The sequence below is a fragment of the Myiozetetes cayanensis genome, unplaced genomic scaffold (genome assembly GCF_022539395.1).
Source record: "Myiozetetes cayanensis isolate MyiCay16 unplaced genomic scaffold, myiCay2020 scf16, whole genome shotgun sequence".
Taxonomy (NCBI): Eukaryota; Metazoa; Chordata; class Aves; order Passeriformes; family Tyrannidae; genus Myiozetetes; species Myiozetetes cayanensis.
The window spans coordinates 1,125,901-1,150,002 of NW_026087270.1; the positions used below are offsets into that span (position 1 = coordinate 1,125,901).

Sequence of the window (24,102 nt, forward strand, 5' to 3'; positions counted from 1 at the left end):
AGGGTTGTACAATCCACACAGTGTCAGCTTTGAAAACGGCACCGACCTATTTCAGTTCTTAAAAGAAAAAAGAGCAAAATAGCATCCTCTTAAAAATAAAAAATAAATAAAATCACTGCTTTACACATCTGCACCTGTGCAGCAGATTCACAAACAAACTTGTGAGACAGATTTTATTTCAAACTAAACCAGAAGTCTGACCCTGACGGTTACCAAGGGCTCAGTGCTCCCCACTGCAGTTGCCAGGAGCTGTAAAGCCTCAGTGCCCTTCAGGGCACACTCAAAGATGCATCAGCAGAAAGTCCCTGAAAACAACAAGGAGGGAGGGGGAAAAGAGGGTAGAGGAAGAGCAAACAACTCTGCAACCTTCAGAACGTCACTGTGAAGAGAATGCAACATGTGACAACACAGAAGAGAAATATTGCTGCAACCGGGGCTCAGTGCACTCCACTGACACTGAACACTGCCAGACTCATCACAAAGCTTCAGCAGGTAAGACACCTGCTTCATTCTGGGTATTCTGTACAGAAACTTTGGGTTTAGTGGATGCTTCAAGGTCTACATGGCCATCAAAACATTTCTGAAGGGAGCAAAGAAAGTGAGTAATTTCTATAAAGCGGAAGCTGCAAAGGATTTTACTTCCTTCTAAGTATTTGTAATTAAAATTATTACATTTTAATTAAATTAGGTCTAAAAAGAAACAATGTTGTTTCTGGCTTAGTCCTCAGTGTTACAATGCCTGGTGCCTGCCCCAGGTTCCAGCAGGGTTCTCTCTAGTTCAGTAGAAAAGCAACGAAACACCAATTCCCTGAATGCAGAGTGAAAAAAGGTACAGAAGAAATAGCAGAGGATGGAGATGCCTCCAAACTGCAGTGACACATTCCTGCTCTCCTAGCCCCTGACATCACATACTGGCCTACTTCTGCCCCACTGGAGCTTCAGGAATAGCAACCAAGACATAAAGTTGTCCCATTTAGCCTTGTACTGCACTCCCTACAGGATCAAACACACCGGTCTGAAGACACAAAGTTGAGAGCGCAGACATAGCACCACCATCAGAGTGCACTGGCACATAAACAATGAAGTTACAAAATGTACAGGGCCAAACCAAAAATTTTTATTAGCAAACGAGTAAAGACTCATCATCACTGGTATTGATTTCAGGGAGGGGGGCAGAGGACTCTGACATTGGCACTTCCACAGAATGGCAACAAGCCTCGTGAACACCCAAAGGCTCCTCCCGGCACGAGTTAGGGCAACACTGGTTTTGTCCATCCACATGGATATGAACATTCATAGGGCTGTCTGGATAACCAGACTCCCAATTTTTTAAGGGTAACCTACATGGCTCTTCACTCAGCGGATGACTTCCACTTAAACTGCTGTCCTCTGGGCCAGTCCTCCTGGATGCTGACCCTCCGTGGATCGTTTCTGTAACGCTTTCAGACAAAGGATCTCTGAAAGCCTTTCCTGAATCCACTTTACTGGGCTGCTTAAGCTCTCTGTCAGAGTCAGCACTTGAAGGTTTACTGGCATGTCCCGCCTCGGGCTCTGCATGTGCTGCTGTGCAAGCAGCGGGCGAGGCGCTGGAAGGCGACGGCTCTGGGATCGCAGTCTCTGGCTGCAGGCTGCTACACCCAGCTTCTTGTGGGCCCCTGGCTTGGCCATTCGCCTCTAGAGCAGGTCCTTCTGGGGAAGCTGGGGGGCTCTGAGCAGCCCCCTCGGCACGGTTGAGGATGCCATCCCCCAGCGTGGTCTGCGAGGCGCGGGCGGGGGTGAGGAGCGGGATCTGCCCCCGGCCCCGCGGTCTGTGGAACAGCCTGTTCCAGAGCCGGCCCAGGCGCCGCCGCGACGAGCTGCGCCGGGACGAGTGGCGTCTCATCTGCCTCCTCATGGCTGTCCGGATGTTCTGCAGCACTGACGCCTGTAACACAGGTGGAGCAAAGCGTCACTTCACACGTACTCCAAAGATTTCCCCCAAATCCCCTTCCCCCCGACTAATATCTCCACTTCACCGGAATTCTCAGGCTTGATCCCTACGCTTCCCTGGGAAAAGCGTGTTTTCTAACAAACACCAAAGACAGATCTGCCTGTGCCAAAAGACTCCCAAAGAATCATAGAATGGTTTGGGTTGGAAGGGACCTTGAAGATCATCTAGTCCCAACGTCCCTGCTGTGGGCAGGGACACCTCCCACCAGACCAGGTTGGTCAATGCCCCGTCCAACCTGGCCTTGGACACCTCCAGGGATGGGACATCCACAGCTCCTCTCCCTTACAGTGTTTCCTTTATGAGCTTAAGCTCTACTTGTCTGCCCAGGAAGGTACTTTTCCACTGGAGTAACAACCTACAAGTGTTTTATCACACTAGGAACTGTATAACAGTTGGATAATTCTGACAGGGTACAGGAGTTTTTTGAGAACTCAGCAATTACAGAGAAGAATGATTTAATGGCTTGCCACTGTAATGTATCTGTAAATGAAAAATAATCCCAGAATTTCCCAAACATACTGGTAGAGACCTTACTTTCCTATCACTTCAAGCACATTTTACAGTTTCGGCTTGAAAAGCATTTTTTCTATTTACTTTCTGACCTTTCTCTCTGGTTCATTCTATCTTGATGTGCAGCAAAACAGCATGTGATTATCTCACTGCTGTTCCCTAGCAAACACATTTAATGTGTTCAAAGCCACCCACAGCACTGAGATGTGTAACTGTGGTCCTTCAGCTCCATGTAACACGCATATATTTTTATATTACTTCCATATAATTGGCACAGCCACAACTGCAATACAGTTCCAGATTGATTCTATCTAATTTATACAGTAGTTTGGCTGCTGAGATGTTCACTGGCACTTGTGTCTGCATACTTGTGATGCATTGTACACAGGGAAGTCTTCCACTGGGGGGATGAGTCCTTGTGCAATCAGCTGTCCATAGGAAGGTGGAGCTTCCCTCCGCACAAACTCGGCCTCCAGTCGCGTCATCTGGGTCTCAAATGCTCTGGAAACAGAACCAGAGAGAAAGCATGGAAGGGAAGGAACAGTTTGTCCTGCCTCCCTCATGTCAACGTACAAAAGCACTGCCAAGGGGTTCGTGCTAGCAGCAAACCCACAAACCTTCGACTAAGCTCTGTGAAAATCTTACCAGGATGCGAAAACAAACAAGAGGACTGAGAGCACAGGGTATAAAACACCCGTGAATCAAACCAGCAAACTGTCTGGTGCAGTCTCAGGTTGCGCTCTGTGGCAGTGAAAGTTTTTTCAACTGTCCAGTAACTTGTCCAGCGAGGGCCCAAAGGTTATTTGTGGAAAAGACAACACTAAGAACTGGGAACAGCCACACAAGAGGGGCAGCCTGCAGCTGCAGAGAGCTCTGGCTGTCCCGCCACAACAGAGGCACTGAGGTTCCCCACACAGCACAGTGGCTGTTCTGCAGCTCCTTCATCATGCACTTCTGATCAGGAGGGAATGGAAAGCACACTGCTTAACACACAGCAGAAGGGCAGGAGATGGGAACCAGAAAGTCCCTTACGACTCTCCCAGAAGGCAGAACCACACCTGCACAGACATCTAACACGGGCAAAGAAACACACTCTGCACACACAGCAAGGCATGTGGGACCAGGGGAAGGGGCACAGCTTACACCACAGACTGCTGCCCAGAACAGGCCCCAACAGATTCAGTGAAGACCTCACTGTAGCAATTCAACTTTCAGATTTTAGTAGGGACAAGAGGTTTGTTGCATGGGGACGAAGAAGAGGAAATTGCTCAAGACAGTTTGACACAGATTCTGCCATGCTGTACAATAAATGTGTATTTCTCATCGATCACAGAAGATCACATTGCCCTCACTACTTCTGAAAAATCTTAATACCCTTCTCTGAGCCTAATGCAGTGACTGCTATTTAGCTGTCATCAAGTCCTTGGATTTGATTTTGCAGTTATTTTGCAAATTCTCTGGTTAGCAATCATCTTTTTTCTCCTTTTAACAAAATGGAAGAAACCACCACAGCTCTGGAAGCATCACCAAAGCAAGATGCTCACCTGTATTCCCTGGTCCTCAGAGAATACAGTTTAAATGCACAACCCAGTGCTATCACCAGCAGCAAGCCACACACGAGACTGCCAATCAGAGCAGCTGTGATGACCTTCCTGGGAACAATCACCAGGCAGTTGTGTTCATCACTTCCATCCTGGCAGTCCTCTTGGCCATCACAGCGCCAAGTCTCGAAGATGCACAGGTTTGTCCCACAGTGGAAGTTTCCTGGCTGGCAAGTAAAGCAGTTCTTTTCATCTGAGCCATCTGGACAGTTCTTCTGGTTATTACAGCGGTCAAGTATGGAGTAACAAAGCCCACTGTTTCCTTCACAAGGGTATTCGTTCTTCTGGCAGGCGGGGCAGTTCTCCTCATCCTTGCCATTGGGGCAGTGCCACCAGCCATCACAGTGCTGCTTGTCCGTGAAACATTCCTCGTCGCTCCCACAAGGGTGCTCCCAGGGGAGGCAATAGCCTTTCACCTGATAGGTGGCGTTGAATCCGTGGCCAGTGCTCTTGGAGCGGGCGTGGTACGAGACGGTGAGCTGGCCCTTGGACGACTCCACACTCACCGAGTGCCTGTTGTTGTGGTGGGAGAACGTCTGCATGAGCTTGTCCCCCCTCTCCCCGATGCCGTCGTACACCTTGACGTAGTCGCTGTAGCCCAGCTGCAAATCCAGCTGCAGCAGGACGTGCCGGTTGTCCTGCGTGTCCACGTACCACGTGCAGCGAAGGTCCGATCTGCTGTGGTCGGCACGGAAGAAGTCCGGGGAGGCAAAAGAGCCATAAAAATTCCCCAGCCTTTTGCCACAGGAAAGATCGGGACAGTTGTCTTCGTCCGAGCCGTCGCTGCAGTCCTTGACCGAGTTGCACCTCAGCTCGTTCCCCAAGCACTTGGTGGAGTGGGCGGCGCTGCACTGGAACGTTCCTGAGGGGCAGATGCTGGAGGGAGGGTCTGTTGGGGGGACAGTGCAGTTCCTCTCGTCCGAGTTATCACCACATTCATCCATGGAGTTACACTTCCAAGTACTGGGGATACACTTCCCGTTGGCACAGCGGAATTCATCCGACTGGCACACAGCCTGACCTATCTTTCCTGGGAAAGAGAAGAAAGAAGTCAGGATCAAAACTTTTGGAACTATCTGATGGAATCTTCTAATGCCTACTGCCCTGCATGTCACAAGTCAATCAGTCAGGCCAGCACACCTCAGGAATACTGCTTAAAAGTCCACTGCTAATATTAGTGGTACCATGCTAACACTTTACAGTCATCAAGACTGGCCCAAGACTCCTGTCAAAAAAAAAAAGAAATACTACCATCTTCAAGTTTTGCCAGAGAGAGTTTAAGTGAAGGCAAAAAACCTGTAATATTTTACCTCTAATATAAGAAAGGCGAAATCCCTGAGCCTGTCCTGAGCTTGATGCATCTGAGTGAAAAAATATCCAAACGTGGTCCCTCGCAGAGATGAAAGACGGGGGAATGGAAGATCCACACACTTTGTACTCCTCCCTCTTGGAAGACGGGCCGATCATCAACCAGTCAACTGCACACTTCTGAGACTCTTCCAAGTCAAAGTTCTTAAAACTGTTAGGAACAAAAAAAAAAAAAAAAACCAGCTACAAAGAGGCCATGCGTCAGGAACAAAGTCAAACAGAAGAAAACAACTCTAACAGTTGACTCCCTGTGCCAAGCAGTGCTGACATGAAGACGTCACATTCAAAGACAGTGAAACATCTACAGTACCTTGAGTATATGGATACAAAGTGCATCCCCCCATTTGGAAAAGCACCCACCTCCCAGGCATAAACATCATGCCAAGTAGCTCCAAAAGTGAGAGTGATTCCTCTTTTACCCAATCCTTAAACAAGACTGTTTCCTAAAATACATATATGAGGAAAAGTTCCAGAATATATTATACAGGAGGTAGATTAATTTCAGCAGTTGTTTCCAACCTTAAAAGCTATGAAAACAGGGATGACAGGGGTAACTACTGTATTGGGAAAAAAAAACAATAGGGAGCAGTACAAAGAACCCTAAAGAGATAATTATCAGAGGCACAAATCCACTCTCCAAGCTATGGACAGACAAGCAGAGATCAAGAAGAGAACAGGGGTGGAGATGGAACCTAAAATCTAACACTATTATTTTTTAATTCAAAGACTAAAATATTCCCTTCCTGGGAATGCAAATGCAGAGCAAAACAAGACCTTTTACAGTCAGATTTCCAGCCCTTCTGCTGACCAAAGCCCAGTGATTTTTTAGTGCAAAGAGGTGCCCTGGTTGTTTGCAGAACGCTGAACACAACCAGACAACACTCCCTTCCCCTATGGCTCAGGAACCACACGTGGTATTTGTCCTCTGATGGAACAGATTGAATTTGCACTCAGTAATCTGCAATGGCAACAGCGGATTGCACAGAAAAGCACACTCATTAGCAAAGGGAACGCTGCTTAGAAAGCTTAGAAATGAATTGTGGTCCTCTTTCATGTCCTCTTTCAGCTACACAAGATGTACTTGGTGGAAGTTTGTGCCCCATGCAAATACCTGGACAGAAGTTTCAGAAAGGCTGACAAGCTGCTGTGAAAAACAGACCTCCCTCCACAAAGGACTTTTCACAAACATAAAAGACAAAGTCTTTGAAAAAGATAAATGGAAAGGTAATTTTCTGATATCAGTGTGTATTTATAAAAGGCTGCCAATGCCTGCCAGATCCTGGCCTTTGAAGGTGAAAGGGAAAGAACAGCAACTACCTAAACTGGCCAATTTATTGAAGCAGGAGACCCAGCCTAAAGCACCTGCCACGAATTCCAGCTTAATAACCCTCCAAAAAAAATGATCAGCAAGAGCATAAGAAGTAAGGGAGCACTGAAAGTGTTAATATGGAAATTAAGAGATGTCCAACAACAGGAGTGCAGGCAGGGACAATCCACCCAGAAATACATCTTTCCTCTTTTCTAACTCTTTTTCTCCCACCATGCTCTGTGTGCCTTCCCAGCTGGGAATATTCCCACAGCACTTAATTCTCTGCTGTAAGCAATCTCATCAGGCTTCTGAAACCAGCATATTTTGCAAGGAAGTTTCAGATGACTGTGCAGTCAGAATGAAAAGATTTAAGTACTCAGCCATGCAAAGATAAACTAAAGAGTATTTCTGTCACAGGTGTTCAGCAAAAAACGTTTCTAATGACCAAGAAAGTGTATGAAAAGCACTGCAGCATGAACAGGAATCATACAGAGAATCAGGGAAACTACAGGCACCCACATCAAGCCTGTTACAGGAGATGTGAGGCAGCATCCCTGAGCTACCACGCTGCTTTTGCACTCTGAAATTCATGATGGCACCAGACATCACCTAGGGTTTCCACTCTGAGGATTGTTTGTAGGGATTTCTTGTCATAAAGACATTTTGAAAAAGAGTTTGAAATACCTATCTGCCCAAGAACAAAAGTTTTTAAGAAAAGGGAACAGTCACTAAAGAAATGGAAACTCAAAACTGGGAAGAGGGGCGTGGGAATGAGTAGAAAAACTTCTGCTTCTGCAATACAAAAAAAAAAATTTACTAAGTCTTTTGATCTCTTACTTCTGCAATTATTTTAGATAATACCAGGATCAACCTTAGAAATATAAACCAATTGTTCTCCTATCCTACCCACTTCCCAAAACTCCAGCTGGATCCCACAGCCACTGTGTTCCCCACTCTGCTGAAAAGAGCTACTTTTGTCTATCAAGTAAATAATTCACCCAGGGCAGATTTTGCCTCTGCAATAAACTGTCTATACCTTACATTAAAATGTATTTCTTTCTAGGAAAAAAAAGACATTTTAAAAAAAAACCAAAAGGATTTAACACTTTTAAGACTCACAGAGTACAGAAGAGTCAGCTACATGCACAGGCCTTGCTTCCAAGCTCTTTTGCAGATGACAACAATACCTCTCAAGTATAATTAATATCTTTTACTTGCACCTGGAAAATTTAGTACTGTACATTACTAATAAACATTTTTTTTTGTTTATTATAAAAGATGTGGAAGAGGAAGAACCTTTAGTCCCACTTTCCAAAGCAGAAGACCAGGCATACAGAGGATAAGTGATTTTCCTGAGTGCCAGCTGTGGGCCTGAAACAGACTCAGAGCAGAATCCCTCACTTCACCACTAAAAAATCCAAACTTGAGCCACAAATCCAGAAGAGTAGAAGGGTGATGAGGCAGAAGGAAACACCATGTTTAACAGATTCATGCCTCCTGGAGATGCACGAGCTACTGGAGCAAAATACCTTGGTATTCAAAAAGGGTCAGTACAGAATATTCACAAGAACAAGCTCTTTTAAAAAACCGAGTATACCTTAATCCCAAGTGCCCAGGAGTTTCAAACACCACTGAATAAACACAATTTCTCTGAAATACATTCTAGATCCAATGCAAATAGATACCATAGCAGTTATAAAATTTCTTCTTCTAAGGGCAAAAGCAAAGTCAAAGGACTTATGTCCTACCTCACGCAAACTAATCAACAGATGTATTTTGAACAAATTTTCCTTTGATTAAGGCACTGTCACTTCACTTCACCACCCTTTTAAGTTATACTGTCCCCACTAGAAGCAAATTTTTCCTCATTTAAATTGATGGTGATTTTACCCAAGACCAAAAGCATGATATACTTGAACGAGCCCTCAGCACAAAAAACACTCCTTTGCAAAAAAATCCCAAACCACACGAACACATGCGTGTGCACTTATAAATACACACAGCTGATTTTCACCTCTGTGAAATTTTTCACTTTGTGCATTTGTGACAACAAGGCTTTGTGCCACAAGTTTCTGCCACACTACCCCTGTCACTGAGTATACAACTGATTTATTTTAGCTAAGAGTCCTGAATACTGCACTCAACCTCTGCTCCTCCACTTCTTTCATCATCTGTAATTAGATCTAGTGCTGCTGCTCTTACAGTCTTCTGAAGAATAATTTAATTCTGCTACCCACAAAATAGAGCTCAGGGACATTTATTTATTTATTCAGTTGAACTTTCTCAAACTGGAATGCAAATTTTTTCTATCCAAAGGATTGAATGAGTAGGCTGTGGAAATAAGGGACAATGTCTTGTGCTTGTAGGACTGCACAAACATCTTACAGTCTTTGGAAAAGTACTCAATGAAGTCTGTTCATCTGATTTTTCTTTCAGTGGTATGATACTGATAAAAGGGTTACCTCCAACAGAACTCCAGGAGCTTACAGAAGATTACAGGGTCAGTCATATATATCAATTCTTGCCTATGCACTCAAATGAATTAACAATAGCCTACAGTGATATTGCCCCATTAACTGACAAGTATTTTTATGTTGCTTGGAAAGAACTTCATCAAACCAGATTATAATAAACACACATTAACAGTCTGTACATACAGGAAAAATGTGCTACCTGCAAAACTTAATGCTTAGCAGAGCTAAGCCTTCTGTCAGCTGCACTGAGAGGAGCAGTAGCAGCTAGGAAAAAAAAGTGTTTCTATAAATAAAGTAGGGAATTCTCTACAGCCCTTATAGCAGTTTAAGCACGAGTGACTAGAGATTAAAGCAAAAAGAAAAAAACCATTCTTAATAACTGGAAAAGGGCGAACATGGGATGCAAAATCTGAATGAAAGTAATTAGTAAATAAATGGAAAAGTAAATGTCCAATTTGGCCCTCTAAGCTCCTTTTAAAAATTGGAGAATAAACATTATGTAGTAGAGCACAGTCCCAAAATAAAACAGAACTAGCCAATTAAGCAAGAAAAGTTACTCCTATTTGCCAACTTCTCAGAGCAAGTGCAGACTGTGAACAACTGATGACTTAATTGGCTCATTAAAAATTTCTACTTAACCACTGAAGCACAAGGATCTGAAAGTCAGGAAAGCTCTATTCTGCTCCCAGCTCCCAAGCACCAGCTAACTGCTTGACCTCAGGCAGGAGACACTGGAACTGCCTCCTCAGAAGCTGAGCACATGCAACTGAATGAAATAAGTGGCTATTATAAGGTTTTTTACAACTAATGTCAAGTTCTGACACCCTGTGAGTTTGGCAAATAGGCTGTGAAACAGCCCCTTAACTATCCACACCATTACAGACCAGCAAGCCTTTACATGCCCAGCCCTCAGTTTTACTCCGAAATTGAAACCTAAATAACAGAATCACAGGTTGGAAAAGACCTCTGAGATCATGGAGTCCAACCTGTGACCCAACCCCACCCTGTCATCCAGCCCATGGCACTGATGCCACATCCAGGGATGGTGACTCCACCCCCTCCCTGGGCAGCCCATTCCAAGGGTTGAGCTCTCTCTCTGTAAAGAATTTCTTCCCAAAATCCAACCTATACCTCCCCTGGGGCAGCTTGAGCCTGTGCCCCCTTGTCCAACTGCTGGTTCCTGTGAGAAGAGACCAACCCCCACCTGGCTACAACCTCCTGTCAGGTATCTGATGATTCCTTCTTCCAAAACCCATGTCATGAATCACTGAAGTGAAAGCCAATGAGGGTGATCCCCCACCTCAATTAATAAGAGACAGATTGAGTGGTTCACTAAGCAAATCACTGTTCAATACTTTCACCTTGAGTTCTGAGCATGAGGAAGATTTTACTCTCAGTCCCATAAATTACAATAATAAAATAATAAACTTATACTCTGCCTGCATCAGGGTTTATTACAACCATCAGCTAACAGCAACTGCCAAACACAAATTATTTCGATCTTTTTCTCAGCTATCAGGAAACACACACCTATAAAGCCTGTAAAGGATGGTACAAAGGCAGTTATTGCATATGGCATCTTTATGTGATCTTACAGGATTTTATGTGGTCCTCTGTGAAAACAGGCGTAAAAATAGAGAAAATAGGTGGGAAAAATCAAGTAGCTTCCAGAACAATAACTAAAAGACTGATTACCTGAATTTAAAGAGACACAACATAGTCCTGGAAAATAGTGGCTACAGACTTGTTCCCAGGTGTCAACAGAACCATTCCATCAGACACACAAACTTGGAAGAAAGGACTGAAACATGTGTAGCTAATGGAGAGGTATAAACATAAAGAACACAGATTTCCTGTTCGTGGGAAATGTCCCTCAAGGATTCCTAAAAAAGTAAACTATAAAGCCAAACAATAAGCATGGAAATGGGAGGATAGGAAGAGGATCAATACACACACACATGAAAGACAAAGCTTCTAAAGCACATGCCCACAGAAAGCCAGCCCCTTACATCCACATGTAGATCTGGGCACTGTTCTACTGAAAGCTGCTGAATAACAGGTTTATAAAAAATGACCACCGACTCCAAATGGTTTAGAAATTAAAAATATTTTCAATTGTAATTTTATCCCTTAATGACTGCTGCTGTATCTCATTATATATATATATATCCCTTATATAACACTGCTGTCTTACTGTCAATAAGAACTCAAGATCAAAGGAAATGCATTCAGCCTAACACAACACAAAGGAGATGGGGTTTTCTTGGAACCTTTCAAAATCCGTATGTTAGAGTAAGAACTGTGTTTGATTTTCCTAGGAAAATTCAAAAAGCTACTCTTATGCTCTTACCAACACCCTGTCAGGACAGGAAGCACACCCAGCTACAGAGTTAAAAATGTTTGTATCTGAACCCTCTCAGCTTGCCCATGTCAGGTTAGCCTGGGCAGGTCAGCTGCTTCTTTCCCGTCCTTGGCATCACAAGGGCTACAACCTTGTAAAGAAACCCTCAGATGCTGCAACATTTTGAATTTCAGACACTGCAGTGAGTCATCCCAAGTGCATTTTCAGTCAGAAAGGTAACAGCCCAACACTGCTCCCTGGGATGTAAACACACCGCTCCCACTGTTTGCCTGTGCCGAGCAGGGCAGGATATGGATGTGTGTTCAGTGACAGAAAACAAACTCATTAAGGAGAAATCTTTCAAATCATATTTCTGTGCACACATCTCAACTGTACAAACATTATCACCTGTTTCTGCACCTCACTTTCCCTCATTCCCTTAGCCTCTGCCACACTCACACTTGCAGAAGAGAGCCCTAATTCCAACTGGGGGCTCTGAGACGCTGTCACAGCATTAACTGCAGCATTATTCTCCAGAGCCAAGTCCTGTGTCTCATTTGTATGCTTCCTCAGAGTTTCCAACAATCTCTGCTTTGAAACAAATTCCCCAAGTCCAATGCAATGTAATGGGGTTTAAAAGCCTGTTTCTATTTATGGATCTCAGATGCTGGCAGGTACCTACTTCATTACTTTTGATGAGTAGTTCCTATTTTGAACTACGGATGGTGGAGCCCTCCTATTATTCCATCTGTGGCAGATTTGTTTTTAATTGCTGAGCATCTGCAGTTGAAGAGGTTTGCAGTCCTTTCAAGCAGCTGAGCAAAGAATGAGCAGATGGTGTCAAATACAACAGTACTTAAAAAAAAAACAACCACCCTTTCCTAGGTTTTGGGGTTTTTTTAAAGTAAGAAATTCTTGGTTTGAGGATTCTACAATTAGCCCAGAGAAATTAAATACATTCACAGTATGTTCATATTATAGCCTAAACATTCTTAACAAATCATTTGTAGTATATTTTAGTCTTTATTGAAGAGTATTTTTCTAGAATTGAGCTGAAATTGTGCCACAAATGCTATTATTTAATTTGTTAGAAATAAATATTAAGCAGAAAAGCAAAGTCTTTTGGTTAACAAGTAACAATAAGCAATAAGTATCTTCGACTATTTATTAAATATAGCACCAAGATGTTAGAGAAAAAGCCATTTTTGCTGTAAGAATTTTACAAATCCCACTGGGGCTGTTCTAGGTTTTATAGCCTTCACTTATTCCTATTTATAAGCAATGAAAAGAAAGGGGGCTATTTAATGTGAGCAAACATATCACTGTTTCCCACCCCCTCATCTACCAGAGGTTCATGAAATCTCACTCGGGCATTGAGAAGATAAATATATTAAAACACTACAGGTGACTTGTATAATAATGGATGTCAGAAGCAGCCTACAGAGACAAGACACAGCGAAACATTTCTAAAATGAGAGAGGTGCTCAACCTGTAATCATGTTCCAGTGTAATCAGCTTTGACCACCCAGCAGCTCTGACAGACAACCTCACACTGGTTTATCAGATAAGAACTCGCATCTTCTTTCATTTCAGCAAAGCAACTCTTTACCTCCACAGAATATCAAGCCATACCTAATTGTTATCATGTCTCCATGATCTCCTTGAATGTACCAGCTGCAGTTTATGGCTGGAGGATAGTTCAGTGGCCAGGAAGGACTATAGATGACTCCCCGTCTCTCTGTGTGCTGTTCCAGTTCTCCACTGCAAGCAGCTGTTAATAAGGGGGAAAAATAATACTGTTAATGCTTTGCCTAATCAACAACTCACATCAGCTACAAGAGCTTTCATCAGTTTCTGGGGATTGCAGGCAAATGAGAGTCAACAGTTTTATCCTCTCACTGCTTTCTTCCCTGCCCTGGTTTCTAATTAAGACACCCGCACCAAGTGTAGGTAACACAACCTGCACTTCAATGCAGGACTAATCAATAACCCTGTATGAATCTACCAAAGGCTGCAATCAATATTACTGCACGATCTGCCAAGAGGCTGTAATACAGAAAGCCTTCTTAGCAGCTCCCCAAAGCCTGGGTAGGTCACCCAGCAGCTGAAGGAGATTCATATCCACTGTGAAGTAGCTGGAAGCTCATTTTGTTGTAACATGCTCCTGGATGTGCTGTTTATGCTTCTATCCATATGACAGACCTGAAGAGTTTGTAATGGTTGAGAAAATACCACCCACCACCCTCCCCCCAAAAAAGTAAACTGGAGTCTGATGTCTAATGTTTTTATTGAACATTACTAAAGTACCCTAAATTCCTTCTGAACTCACAGAGATGGGAGAAACTTTCCAGACAGGGAGAGAAGCAAACAGGGCTAACTAAAGCTCAGCATTTTCAAAGCACTTTTAGTTCTTCCCCAGCAGGTTACATCAAATACTTATAATTTGTAATTAAGCAATTCAAAAATGAAAATGAAATGTTCCAAGGAAAATTTGGAAAGCTGTTCTGATGGGAAAACACACTCTTAGCAGGCTACAAGAGGGGAAATTCTCTGTAATGCAATAGCTATTCTTAACATTCTCCAAAAATATTTTTAGACTATTTTTAAAACAAATTACTATCTAGGGCATGACTTGTGGACTGCAGCCAAATACTCCAGTTTTTGACAGAAGCTTACATTCTTGCAGCTGAAAAAGGCAGCAAAGGGAAAAGATCAGTTCCCTCATACACCCCCCAAATAAACTGCGTTATAAATGACAGGTTTGCAGTGCTGCATGAAATCCAGCCACATAAAGACATCGTTTCCAGTTCCCAGCTGGGATCAGATTTAGCTGCACTGGAGGGCTGGAGGGAAGGAGTGCCTGCAAAGCTGCCTGGCTGCAGTCAAGTCAGGTGGCAGGGCTGCCTGCAGAGCTCCTGGCTGGCGCTCAGGCTGGGCTGCAGCACCGCCCCCCCAGCAAACCTGGCCCTGCCACTGCCCTGTTTGTTCACAGCAAGCACTTTGGAAGTGAGAACCACAGGGATATAAAAAGCATGAGGTAACCTACCTGAGGCAAAGCACTAAAACAAAAAAAAACCATTGTTTTTATTCTCCGAGTAGGGCATTCCACTGAAACATGTGCATATAATTCCTGCCAGTTTCAAAGGCCACAAAAGCACACGGAATACATAAATACGGGAAAACATCTGTTTTCCAAACAAAATATTTTGCAGTAATGCAGTTACAATAAACAAGAACGTTTTTGTTGTCACAGGGAGGTTCCACTCTAGATGCTGGAAAACTCTGAGATGCAGATGCAATTACAGAATTATAAAAGCAAATGTAAGATCCATAGGACTTTCCGACTCCAGTTCTCAGTGTGTTTAGGTCTATAAATGTGCTTCTCCACATACTTGTACTGCATCAACATATCACAGCAGCAAAAGGGGACCTGGAGAACCACATAAAGGAGCTTGAAAGGCTGCATTTCCTCACTGCCAGATTACTAAAGCTCCAAAAGGGGAAGGAAATGGGATGCACAAAGCAAAATAGCAAATACACCAGACAGCACCAGCCAGAGGCTTCCAGCAACAGCTCTGCAAATATTTATGTTGCCCTTGGACCAAATACTGTTCTGGATTAATATCCCTTAACCATGGCATACACATTAGAACAGAATCATAACTGCACAAAGCCTATTTTAATTCCGTTCTGAGGAGTTGCCATTGACAGGCTGGTGGTTCCACATGAGCACCCCATTCACACACCCATCAGTGCAGTTAAGCACAGCTATTATTCTCCCAAATACTTGTTTCTCAGTTTTAGTAAGTAATTACAAAGATCCTGAGCAATAGTTATCTGAAGTATCCCAGGTTTTTTGAGGTAACACTGAAGTAGCATTTTTTCTTTTGCAATAATGTCCAGTTTCCTAATGTGTCAATAGAGGAACTGCTGTAACATCCCAGATCAGGTTTTCAGTGAGGAACACTTTCTTATTAGCACTGCACATCTGATACAAATGTGGGGCGTGGAAATAACCAGCACCAAAAGAAACCGATTTCTCCTTTTAACAGAAGGATTGTGGCTGTGAAAATCTCAGGACATAGCAAGGTAAGGGCTGCACTGACACTATATGTCATTTTGGGCAGGTCACCTGACAGTGGCTATTGTTGCCCAAGGCTTTACCCCTCTGATGCACAATAAGCACTCCAGACTTGCCCTACTCAAAATCAAAAGGCCAACTGCTCTGAATGGACCACTAATCTGAATTCATATTGCAACACTTAATTACATTATTTTAAGGAGCAAAGGGGACACACACACACCCCCACCTCCCAAAACTACTATAGTGTTTACCCAAACCTCACTTAATTGCCTTGTTTTATCTCCTTCCTAACCAGTCACAGCCTCCCTACTCCTTGTGCACTGACCAGGTGAAGTACCCAAGTGCTGCTTCCAGGGCCTCTTCTTCCACCTGCATAAATTTTGCAAGAAAAACCTGTACTAAGCACGGCCTTCAGTGCTGGCAACAAAACAGTAAAACCACACCAGGGCACAATTTTATACTCTTGGGGCTTCAGTATCAATAAAGGGGCCCCACTTCCCTCCTCAGCCCCTGGCCACGAGGTCTGCAGAATCACACACAGGCCCAAGAAGTGTGTTATTAGGGTGAGCTTAAGCATGACAGTGTGATTCTTTAAAGAAAATCAACAAAATCCTGTTCAAATTGCCAAGACATCTAAAGGAAAGGGAAGTCTCTAAATAGAAAGGCACAGTCCAGGATTCTGAAGGTCTTATCATTGGTGACAACACACCAGAATAGCAGTGATAACACTTTTTCAACCATTGTTCTGTGTCCTTCTGCAGCCTCTCTGCACAAACCTAGAAGAAAAGTGAACCCCCAGCTTACTAAAAACTCCAAACTGCCAAGTTTCCCACACTTAGCATTACTGGAGAAACAAAAAATAATACCAACCCCTGGACTGGCAAACCAACCCACCGAAAATTTTACTGAAAACGGTGCTTTTAAAGAAAAGATAAACTCTGCCGACAGACAATAATAAATCTTTCATAAATTAAAAAAAAACAACAAACAAACAACCAACTAAAACAAACAAACCAAAAACCCCCCAAACTATAAACAAATGCCAGAAGAGATTTGAGGTCAGAGAGTTTCTGTCAAGCAGGCATAAATCTTATTGAGGCTCTTTCTGTAATAATCAAATGGATTTCTTCTACTGTGAATAGCAGCAGATTCCCTTTCCAGTTAAATATGACACAAATACGTGCAATAAAGATTCCACAAATTTTACATGAATAATATTGCTCCTATTTTTGCAAGAGCACCTGTAACAAAACAGACACCAAAGGACAGTGCTGAGGGCACTATGCTGTGCAGGAATAAATTTTCAGACAATCCCAGCAGAAAACAAATCCTGCAGCTTCACACTCTTCTGCCATGCCCCAGGGTCTGTCCCACTCTCAAGGGACACATCTCAGCCATCTGCTCCAGGATAAAAGATGGTTTGCACCTGCCACAAGGAACCTACTCTGGAAACCCAATGCTTGGCAATAGACATTTCCTCAAGTAGCTGCCTCAGAGGCAGCAGGAAACTCTCCCCCAGTTCTCAAAAGGCTCAGTCCAAGGGTTCACCTCGCTGAGCTGACAAAATCTGAGCTCCCACTGCTGGATCAACAGGCTGAACAGGCTCCCTGTGAGCCCAGGGGATGAGGGCTCAGGGACAGCACTGCTCCCAGGCAGCAGCAGCTTGCCTGGCTTAAAGGCACCGTGTACTTATAACCCACAAACACAGCTGAGATGTGGCTCCACTTTCCTTCTCCAGAACTCATGATTTCTGCTGTCCTTTGCTTTCTGAGAAGAAACTGCACAGCAGTTTCATAGAGCCCAACTTTTCAATAAGCTGCTTTGTCAGGACGTGTTTAGGTCAGCAAATGTTCCTCCCAGCTTTTATCAGGGCTCCTGAGGAACATCTCCTGGCAAGACAATCCCTGGCAAGTAACAACTGTACCATCCTAACCTGCCATCCTCCAAAGCACAGGTGAGAGAAGCCACACGTGGATCACACCATTGCAATGACCCTCCATGACCATTTTTGTCCCCAGCTCCAGTTACAGTGCCAGGAGACAAGGTAACTCCAAACTGTATGAAGACAAGAAAGCATGAAGGCTACAGTGCTCTGAGGTTTTCAGCATACTTGAAAGAATAAAAGCCAGATGTCACAACTCTGTTTTGAGCAAAAAAATCAGTCCTAGAAAGCAGCAGAGCCAACTGGATGAAGCATTACATATTTCAGGCCAAGGCAGTATCACCAGTCTGGGCCAGCCCCTGTATAATTACTTAGTTTACACTTTGTAAACTCATACATCATACAGCCAACAGATGCCAAACTCCATCAGAAGCCAAAGAACCACTCAGACAGAACAGATTATGACACAGATGACATTCTGCAGTTTTCCCAGTGCAAGAATGGAAAATACTGTGTGGCAAACAACACATGTCCTACATGGCTCATCCACACTTCCTCTAAGCTAAATTTAAGGAAGTTACCTAATCATAAAATTACTACCTTCTGATCTAAACCTTCTTAATCAACCTACCTCCTTAGAATTATTGTTGTGTTTCCCCATATCCTTTCCTACTGTTTCCCTTATTTGTTTTTTTTTTAATTTAAGTTGCAGCCTCTTTGGGCACAAAGTGAGCCTACACACGTGACTGTGGATTGACAGGCACAAGAGGGCCCTTATCACTGAGAGGACCCTGATTGCAGTGTTCCCATAATGTCAGCAAGTCACAGAACTGTCACAGAGAAGCAAATTACATCAAGTGCTGTGATTCTGGTTGAATTCCCACTTCAACATTCATAAGACTTTTTTAATATTCTTGTTTTAGCTCCCCCAGGAATGGGCCACTATCCCTGTCTTGATATTCCCAGACACATATTTTTCCCCTGAACGTATCAGCATGTACAATTTTCTTCTAGCACAGTGACACTGTTGGACACTGCTGAAGCCTATAACCCCAGGAAGACCTAAAAGTCTTAAACTTCCTAAATTGTCATTGTTAGTCTCTCTCAAACAAAGGTCACACTGTTTCATTGAAAGATCTCTTTGTGTGGGGAAGAGACAGTAACAGCTCAAAAGAACAGTAAATACAAATAGGAAAAGTGTGTCTTACCTAGGGAGGTAACAGCACTTTCGATTTTCCCAGTCAGGAAGAGATTCACTGTGTAAAGACAGAAAATAATGTTCAGACAGGTTCCAATGGCACAGGGTGGCAGTCAGTAGTTAACCACTCCTAGGTGTTTGCTGGGGTGTTAACAGAAATGCATAGCAGTTTTCCAACAAGAACTCTGCTCATCTACACAAGCAAATCATTATTATCCTTCACTGTAGCTAAAAAAAGTCAACACACAATGTTAGTTTAGTATCTGTCAAACATGCTACCAAAAGAAACAACTGTCAATCTATTCTAAAATGTCTTCTCTGGGATTTTTTTTTTTTAAATTGAGGAAGACAAGAACACTTCCACTGAAACGTTCATCATCACAGCTTGTGACTTTACCTGTTTAACTGCTGGAAAATAACTAATGCCATTATTATCTTTAAATACATTATCTCCCCTGAAAAAAGTGAAGTTTGTTCCTCTCGGGTAAATGTCACCTTAAAAATCAACTGCCAAAGCTAACATGATTGCCTTGCCTAAGCCAAAGCAATGAAGTTTTCTGAAAGCTCTACTGGTACAATCAAAACAGGGTGAGGCAGTACTTGCAATACATACCCGACTTGCAAATTAATTTCCTAAGACTCTTCAATTACTCAAAAGTCTCCCCCCACAGTGTATACCATTAGAGTGATCTGGTGAGAGTAGTTATTGCCAAAAAAAAATAAAAATTGTCCTGTGTGATTCTTACTCCAGAGGTCAGCATTAACATGTAGTTCAACATTCATTTCCCCATACATTCTTTAAGATACTTCTCTAACAGTTACAGCCTGTTCCACGAACTGCTCTCATTTCAGTAGTAATCTGTACTCTACAAAGAGAGCCTATTAATGAAGTAACAAATGTTTACAAGAATTAGAAAGGTTTAAAAGGTTACCAAAAGACTTAACTGACAACATCCCAGCCCAAGCACTTACTCTGATTTTGCATGTGTTAAGTCCTAAATATTTTAACAGTCGATCTGTTTGCAAGCATTTAGTAAAAACCAACAATAGAAGAGAGGAAGAGAAGCTGTCCGTGTTCCCAACAGTCACTTCGGAAGCAGATGACAATTAACACTATTTATGTCTCAGAGTGTGGGCCCCCATTGTCTCCTCCACTGTCCAAACACATCACAAAACAATGACCACCTTCTGGAATGACTTACACCAGCCCAAGAGGAAGAAAAGTACCCACCACTAAAGAAGTGAAAATAAAAAAGCTGAAAACGATCCCCTAGCTTGCCAATCCTGGTTTTCAGTTTGCGGTGGATGTGAACTACCACCACTGCCATAGTCCAGGTGCCTACAGCTGTCCTCCCCTGACTTACACCTGGCTGCCCACAACCCGGATTTCCTCCTTCCTGAAGCCAGAGCTTTTTGCAGACAGAGATTTTGGGAGGTGCACAGACTGCTCTACTGACCTCAGGCTGAGGCCAGGCCCAGCAGAACAGAGAGAATGACTGGTGTCACTTGTCACAGAAGGCTTCAGGGCACTGCCACAGGGGCAAGGGCAGCGACCTCTCCCTCCTTCTAAGTGGTCCTGGTCATAAGATGCTTCCAGGAACACACCAAGGAGGGCAACTAAATGGCAGCACACAAATGCTATGGCCTGAGAGGAAACACCCCTGAGCCACAGATTTGCGTTTAAAGCATTAACACGATGTTCAGAAGACCTTAACAGCACCGATTTTATGACATAATTAATGCCCAGTAACATTTGTTCTCTGATAATGACGATGTAATTATTTCCTGTGTTCCACAGCACTGGCTCGCTCCCACAGGTCAGTAAAGCCTACCTAGGAGCAACACCACCATCCTGTCCCAGGAAACAGCAGGGCCCTGTAAACTCCTGCTCTGTGCAGCAGCACATCCGTCTGTGACAAGCCCTGGATCACAGCAGCAACGCCAGCACATGGATTTTTTTTTTTTCCTCGCAGGGTTTTAAAGCACGGCTATTTTGGTAACCATAGTAATGCAGTCATAAGGACTGAGGAGAAATTAATCAGTGCTCAAGTCACAAATTTATATTCATGAGAATTAAAATATTTTGTCTCGCTCCAAAGGAAGTACACGAGTATATTCTGCATAACCATCATCACCACAGCTGAAAGGAGTGTCTGAAGGTACATTGTACAGAAAAGTCTGGGTCTGTACTACCATCCTACACTCTTTCCTCCCAAAAGCCATAAGAGGACATGGGCTCTAAAGCAGAGGTTCCCTGGCACAGCTGATGAGGGGCCCTTATGCCCTTTAAGTGGAAATAAGTAGGATAAAGACGTGGGGCATGACAGAATGGAGTTACCCAACTGAGAGCTGTGTTCCTGGGTACCTTCCCCTGCTACTGAACAAGCTTACAGTTTGCAGTATGTGTTTTGCTCACTCTCAGTTTCACTCAAGACCATCTAATCAAACCACAAGAGCGCTGGAAACCAGCATTTTCTAAAGCACTCAGCTAGCTCTCAAAACTGTTACAGGCTCAAAAGAAAGAACAGCCATTCCCTGCTGGTTTTCTTGTCTCTTGTCAAACCAAAACCCTGTCAAAACAAAAACAGGTGAGAGACTAAGGTATATTAGAAAGTTTTTCTTAACTGTTGGGAAGTTATGGGAAAGCCAGAAAAAAAACCAGAAGTGGTTCAGTTGCCTTGAACTCCCTGCAGGAAACTTCCTGTGCCAATCATCTGGATTGCTAAGTAATTCTCAGGGTTTCAGCTGGGAAAGAGGTTTATTTGGATCAAAAGGGAAAATTTACATCTTGGCACCTCCAAACCAAATGACACTACCAGGCTTTTCCCACAGCCAGAAGGACAGGCATCGGCTTTGCTGATCTGATTCCTCCCTACAAAGGAAACTTTCTATGTCCTCCAGAATTTCTCAAGAGTGATAAACAAAATGGTTTCACAACAGAAGAGTTGAAACAAACCCAGTTCCAGCCTTGGGAGCAGCAGTTTATGGACAAGGTCACACAGCAATGGTCAGTGGCAGTGCATTGATACAGACACCACACACCCACACACAGGCTATGGGGAAACCAAAAGTAAAAGAAAAGAGCGGCAAAAAGCAAGAATCAAAAACGAACATAAAAGGAAAGGACACACAAGCAAGAAGTAAAATAAAAAAAAAAAAAGAGTTAAAGTAGCAGTGTTATATTCTTAGGGGTTCACTGAAGCAGAATACCTTACAAGCTTCCCACCTCTCATGTTTCTCAACTTCCACTACTGTCAGCTGTGCAAGGAATAGGAATAAAACATTCCAGCTGAAAAGAAGAGCCAGACAGTGAAATTCTAGAAGTCATAGAAAGCAGAAATCTACTAAACTTTCAACCGGCAATCATCCACACCTAACTACAAGAAGTGTTCTCATTTCAACTCTGGAGTTTACATGATCTTTTACTATCTTATTTGTCATTTTAATAATAACTGTGCTATTTCTGTTAAATAACAAAAGCTTTAACAAAGGTCTGACAGGGCCACACAAAACAAACCAAAAAAACCCCCACAAAACAACACCCGAAGAAACACCAAGAAATTCAGAGATATGGTGGAAACTTGTATCTTTTTCTAACTTTAAATAAACAATGCAGCAGACCTTATCATCAGCTGTGCACATTTCTGAAATCCCTTTAAGATTCTTCAGAAAAAAAAAAAAAAAAGAAAAAAAAAAGACTAGCTACAAAGGATGTTGAAAACTGTTTTGGAATTTCGCTAGCTTTTAACGTTGTACTTAGGCTAATTAAAATAGATACATCTGAAGTAACCAGAGCAACTTTAAACTTCAACTTCCTACATTTCTCTAGGCAAGCACTGATGTTAAGGAAACACTTCCACAAAAAACAGAACAAGCAGCCTGGCCACGGATATACCCACTTCTGATCGTTTATGTAACAAATAGTAACTGGCTCTCAGGATTATTAAAAATGAACTCTAATCCACGTTATTAGCCAGTAGCTGTGAGTTTAGCGCATTCTGGATGAAGGAGCTAGGACAGCTTGCCGTGTAAGTGTGAGGAGGGCTCGGCGCAGCCCCAGCTGACCCACCCGAACCCCCGGGCAGGGCTCAGGAGGGGGGCAGCTTCAATAACTCCTAATTTCTCCGTGTCCCTGCGAACACACGCGGGGCCTGCCTCGTTCCAGCCAGAGGTGCCAGCGCTCCTCCCCGACAAAAAACACTCCCCGACAGCCCGGGCTGACAGCCCGGGATCCATCGCGCTGCCATAACTTAACACCTGCTGCGAGGCAGCGCGGGGAGCATCGCTCCGAGCAGGAGGAGGGGAGGGCGCAGAACATGGCAGGGAAACGGGAGGGGACAAAGTGTTTCTCCAGAGTCCCCTCGGCGAGCCCCGCACGGGCTCTCGGCGCGGGGAGACACCGCCATCAACTTTGTTGGGGTTTTTTTCAGCGCTGTGCGGGGTCACGGCAGCGGCTCCGGAGCCAAGGGCAGGGCGCTGGGCTCCGCAGCGCCGGAGCGGAGCGAGGGAGGGGGCTGAGCCGAGCCGTGCCCCCCGCGCCCCGGCACTGCCCGAGGGCAGCAGGGGCCCCGCAGCCCCCCGTGGTGGCCGGACCAGCCCCGGCGGCGGGAGCGGCCCGGCCGCGCTCCCTCCGTGCCTCCCTCCGTCCCTCACTCACCCAGGCAGATGGCGGTGAGCGGCGCCAGCGCGCCCTGCCGGAGCTCCGCGGCCGCTGCCTTCTCCATGGCGGGTCGCCGCCGCCTGCCCTTCAGCGCGGGGGGGAGCGCGGCGGCTCCGCCGGGCCGGGATCACGCCGAGCCGCGGGCAGCCCGCGCTGGGCGCGGGGCCGGCAGCGGTGCCGGCGGTGCCCGGCGCGGCGGCAGCCCCAGCCCCATGCCCGGCCCCAGTGCCGGCCCCATGGCCGCGCCGCCGCTCCGGGGCAGGTGGCAGAGGACGGAGCGCAGCGCCAGCGCCGCCGCTCCCCACGTGACAGCCCCGCCGAGCGGCTGCGGCGGCCGGGCCGGGGAGCGCGGGAGGCGGCGAGGGGAGGCAGCGCCGCCCCGCTCCGAGCTCCGCGCACCGCAAACCTGCGGGGCCGCCGCCAGCGGGCGGGCGGAGCGCGGCCCGGGGCGGGAAGGAAGGCGAGGGCCGAGCCCTGCCCGGGCTTCCTGTGAGGCTCCGGGCGCCCCGCGGCCATGGCGGGCCCGGCCCCGCGCCGGGCGGGGCGGGACGGACCGGGCCGGGCAGCAGCGGCACCGGCAGAGCCCCGCGGGCCGAGCGGGGCCCATGGCGGGAGGCCGCGCCCAGCGCCGCCCGGGCCCGCCGGCCCCCCCTGCCGGGGGGCCCCTTCCCAGAGAGCTCCCCCC

At 45.1% G+C, this 24,102-nt stretch overlaps 1 protein-coding gene across 1 annotated transcript; it reads right to left on the reverse strand.

The window, feature by feature from the left end:
• Nucleotides 1-1,095: 1,095 nt before the first annotated feature.
• Nucleotides 1,096-23,564, reverse strand: LRP3 (LDL receptor related protein 3). Its single transcript, XM_050311620.1, has 7 exons — nucleotides 23,415-23,564; nucleotides 18,768-18,815; nucleotides 13,226-13,364; nucleotides 5,412-5,620; nucleotides 4,045-5,131; nucleotides 2,869-3,001; nucleotides 1,096-1,924 (listed from the first exon to the last, which is right to left on the reverse strand). The coding sequence occupies exons 1-7, from the start codon at nucleotides 23,479-23,481 to the stop codon at nucleotides 1,121-1,123; spliced, it is 2,487 nt and encodes an 828-aa protein (XP_050167577.1). The 5' UTR covers nucleotides 23,482-23,564; the 3' UTR covers nucleotides 1,096-1,120.
• Between the last annotated feature and the right edge of the window lie 538 nt (nucleotides 23,565-24,102).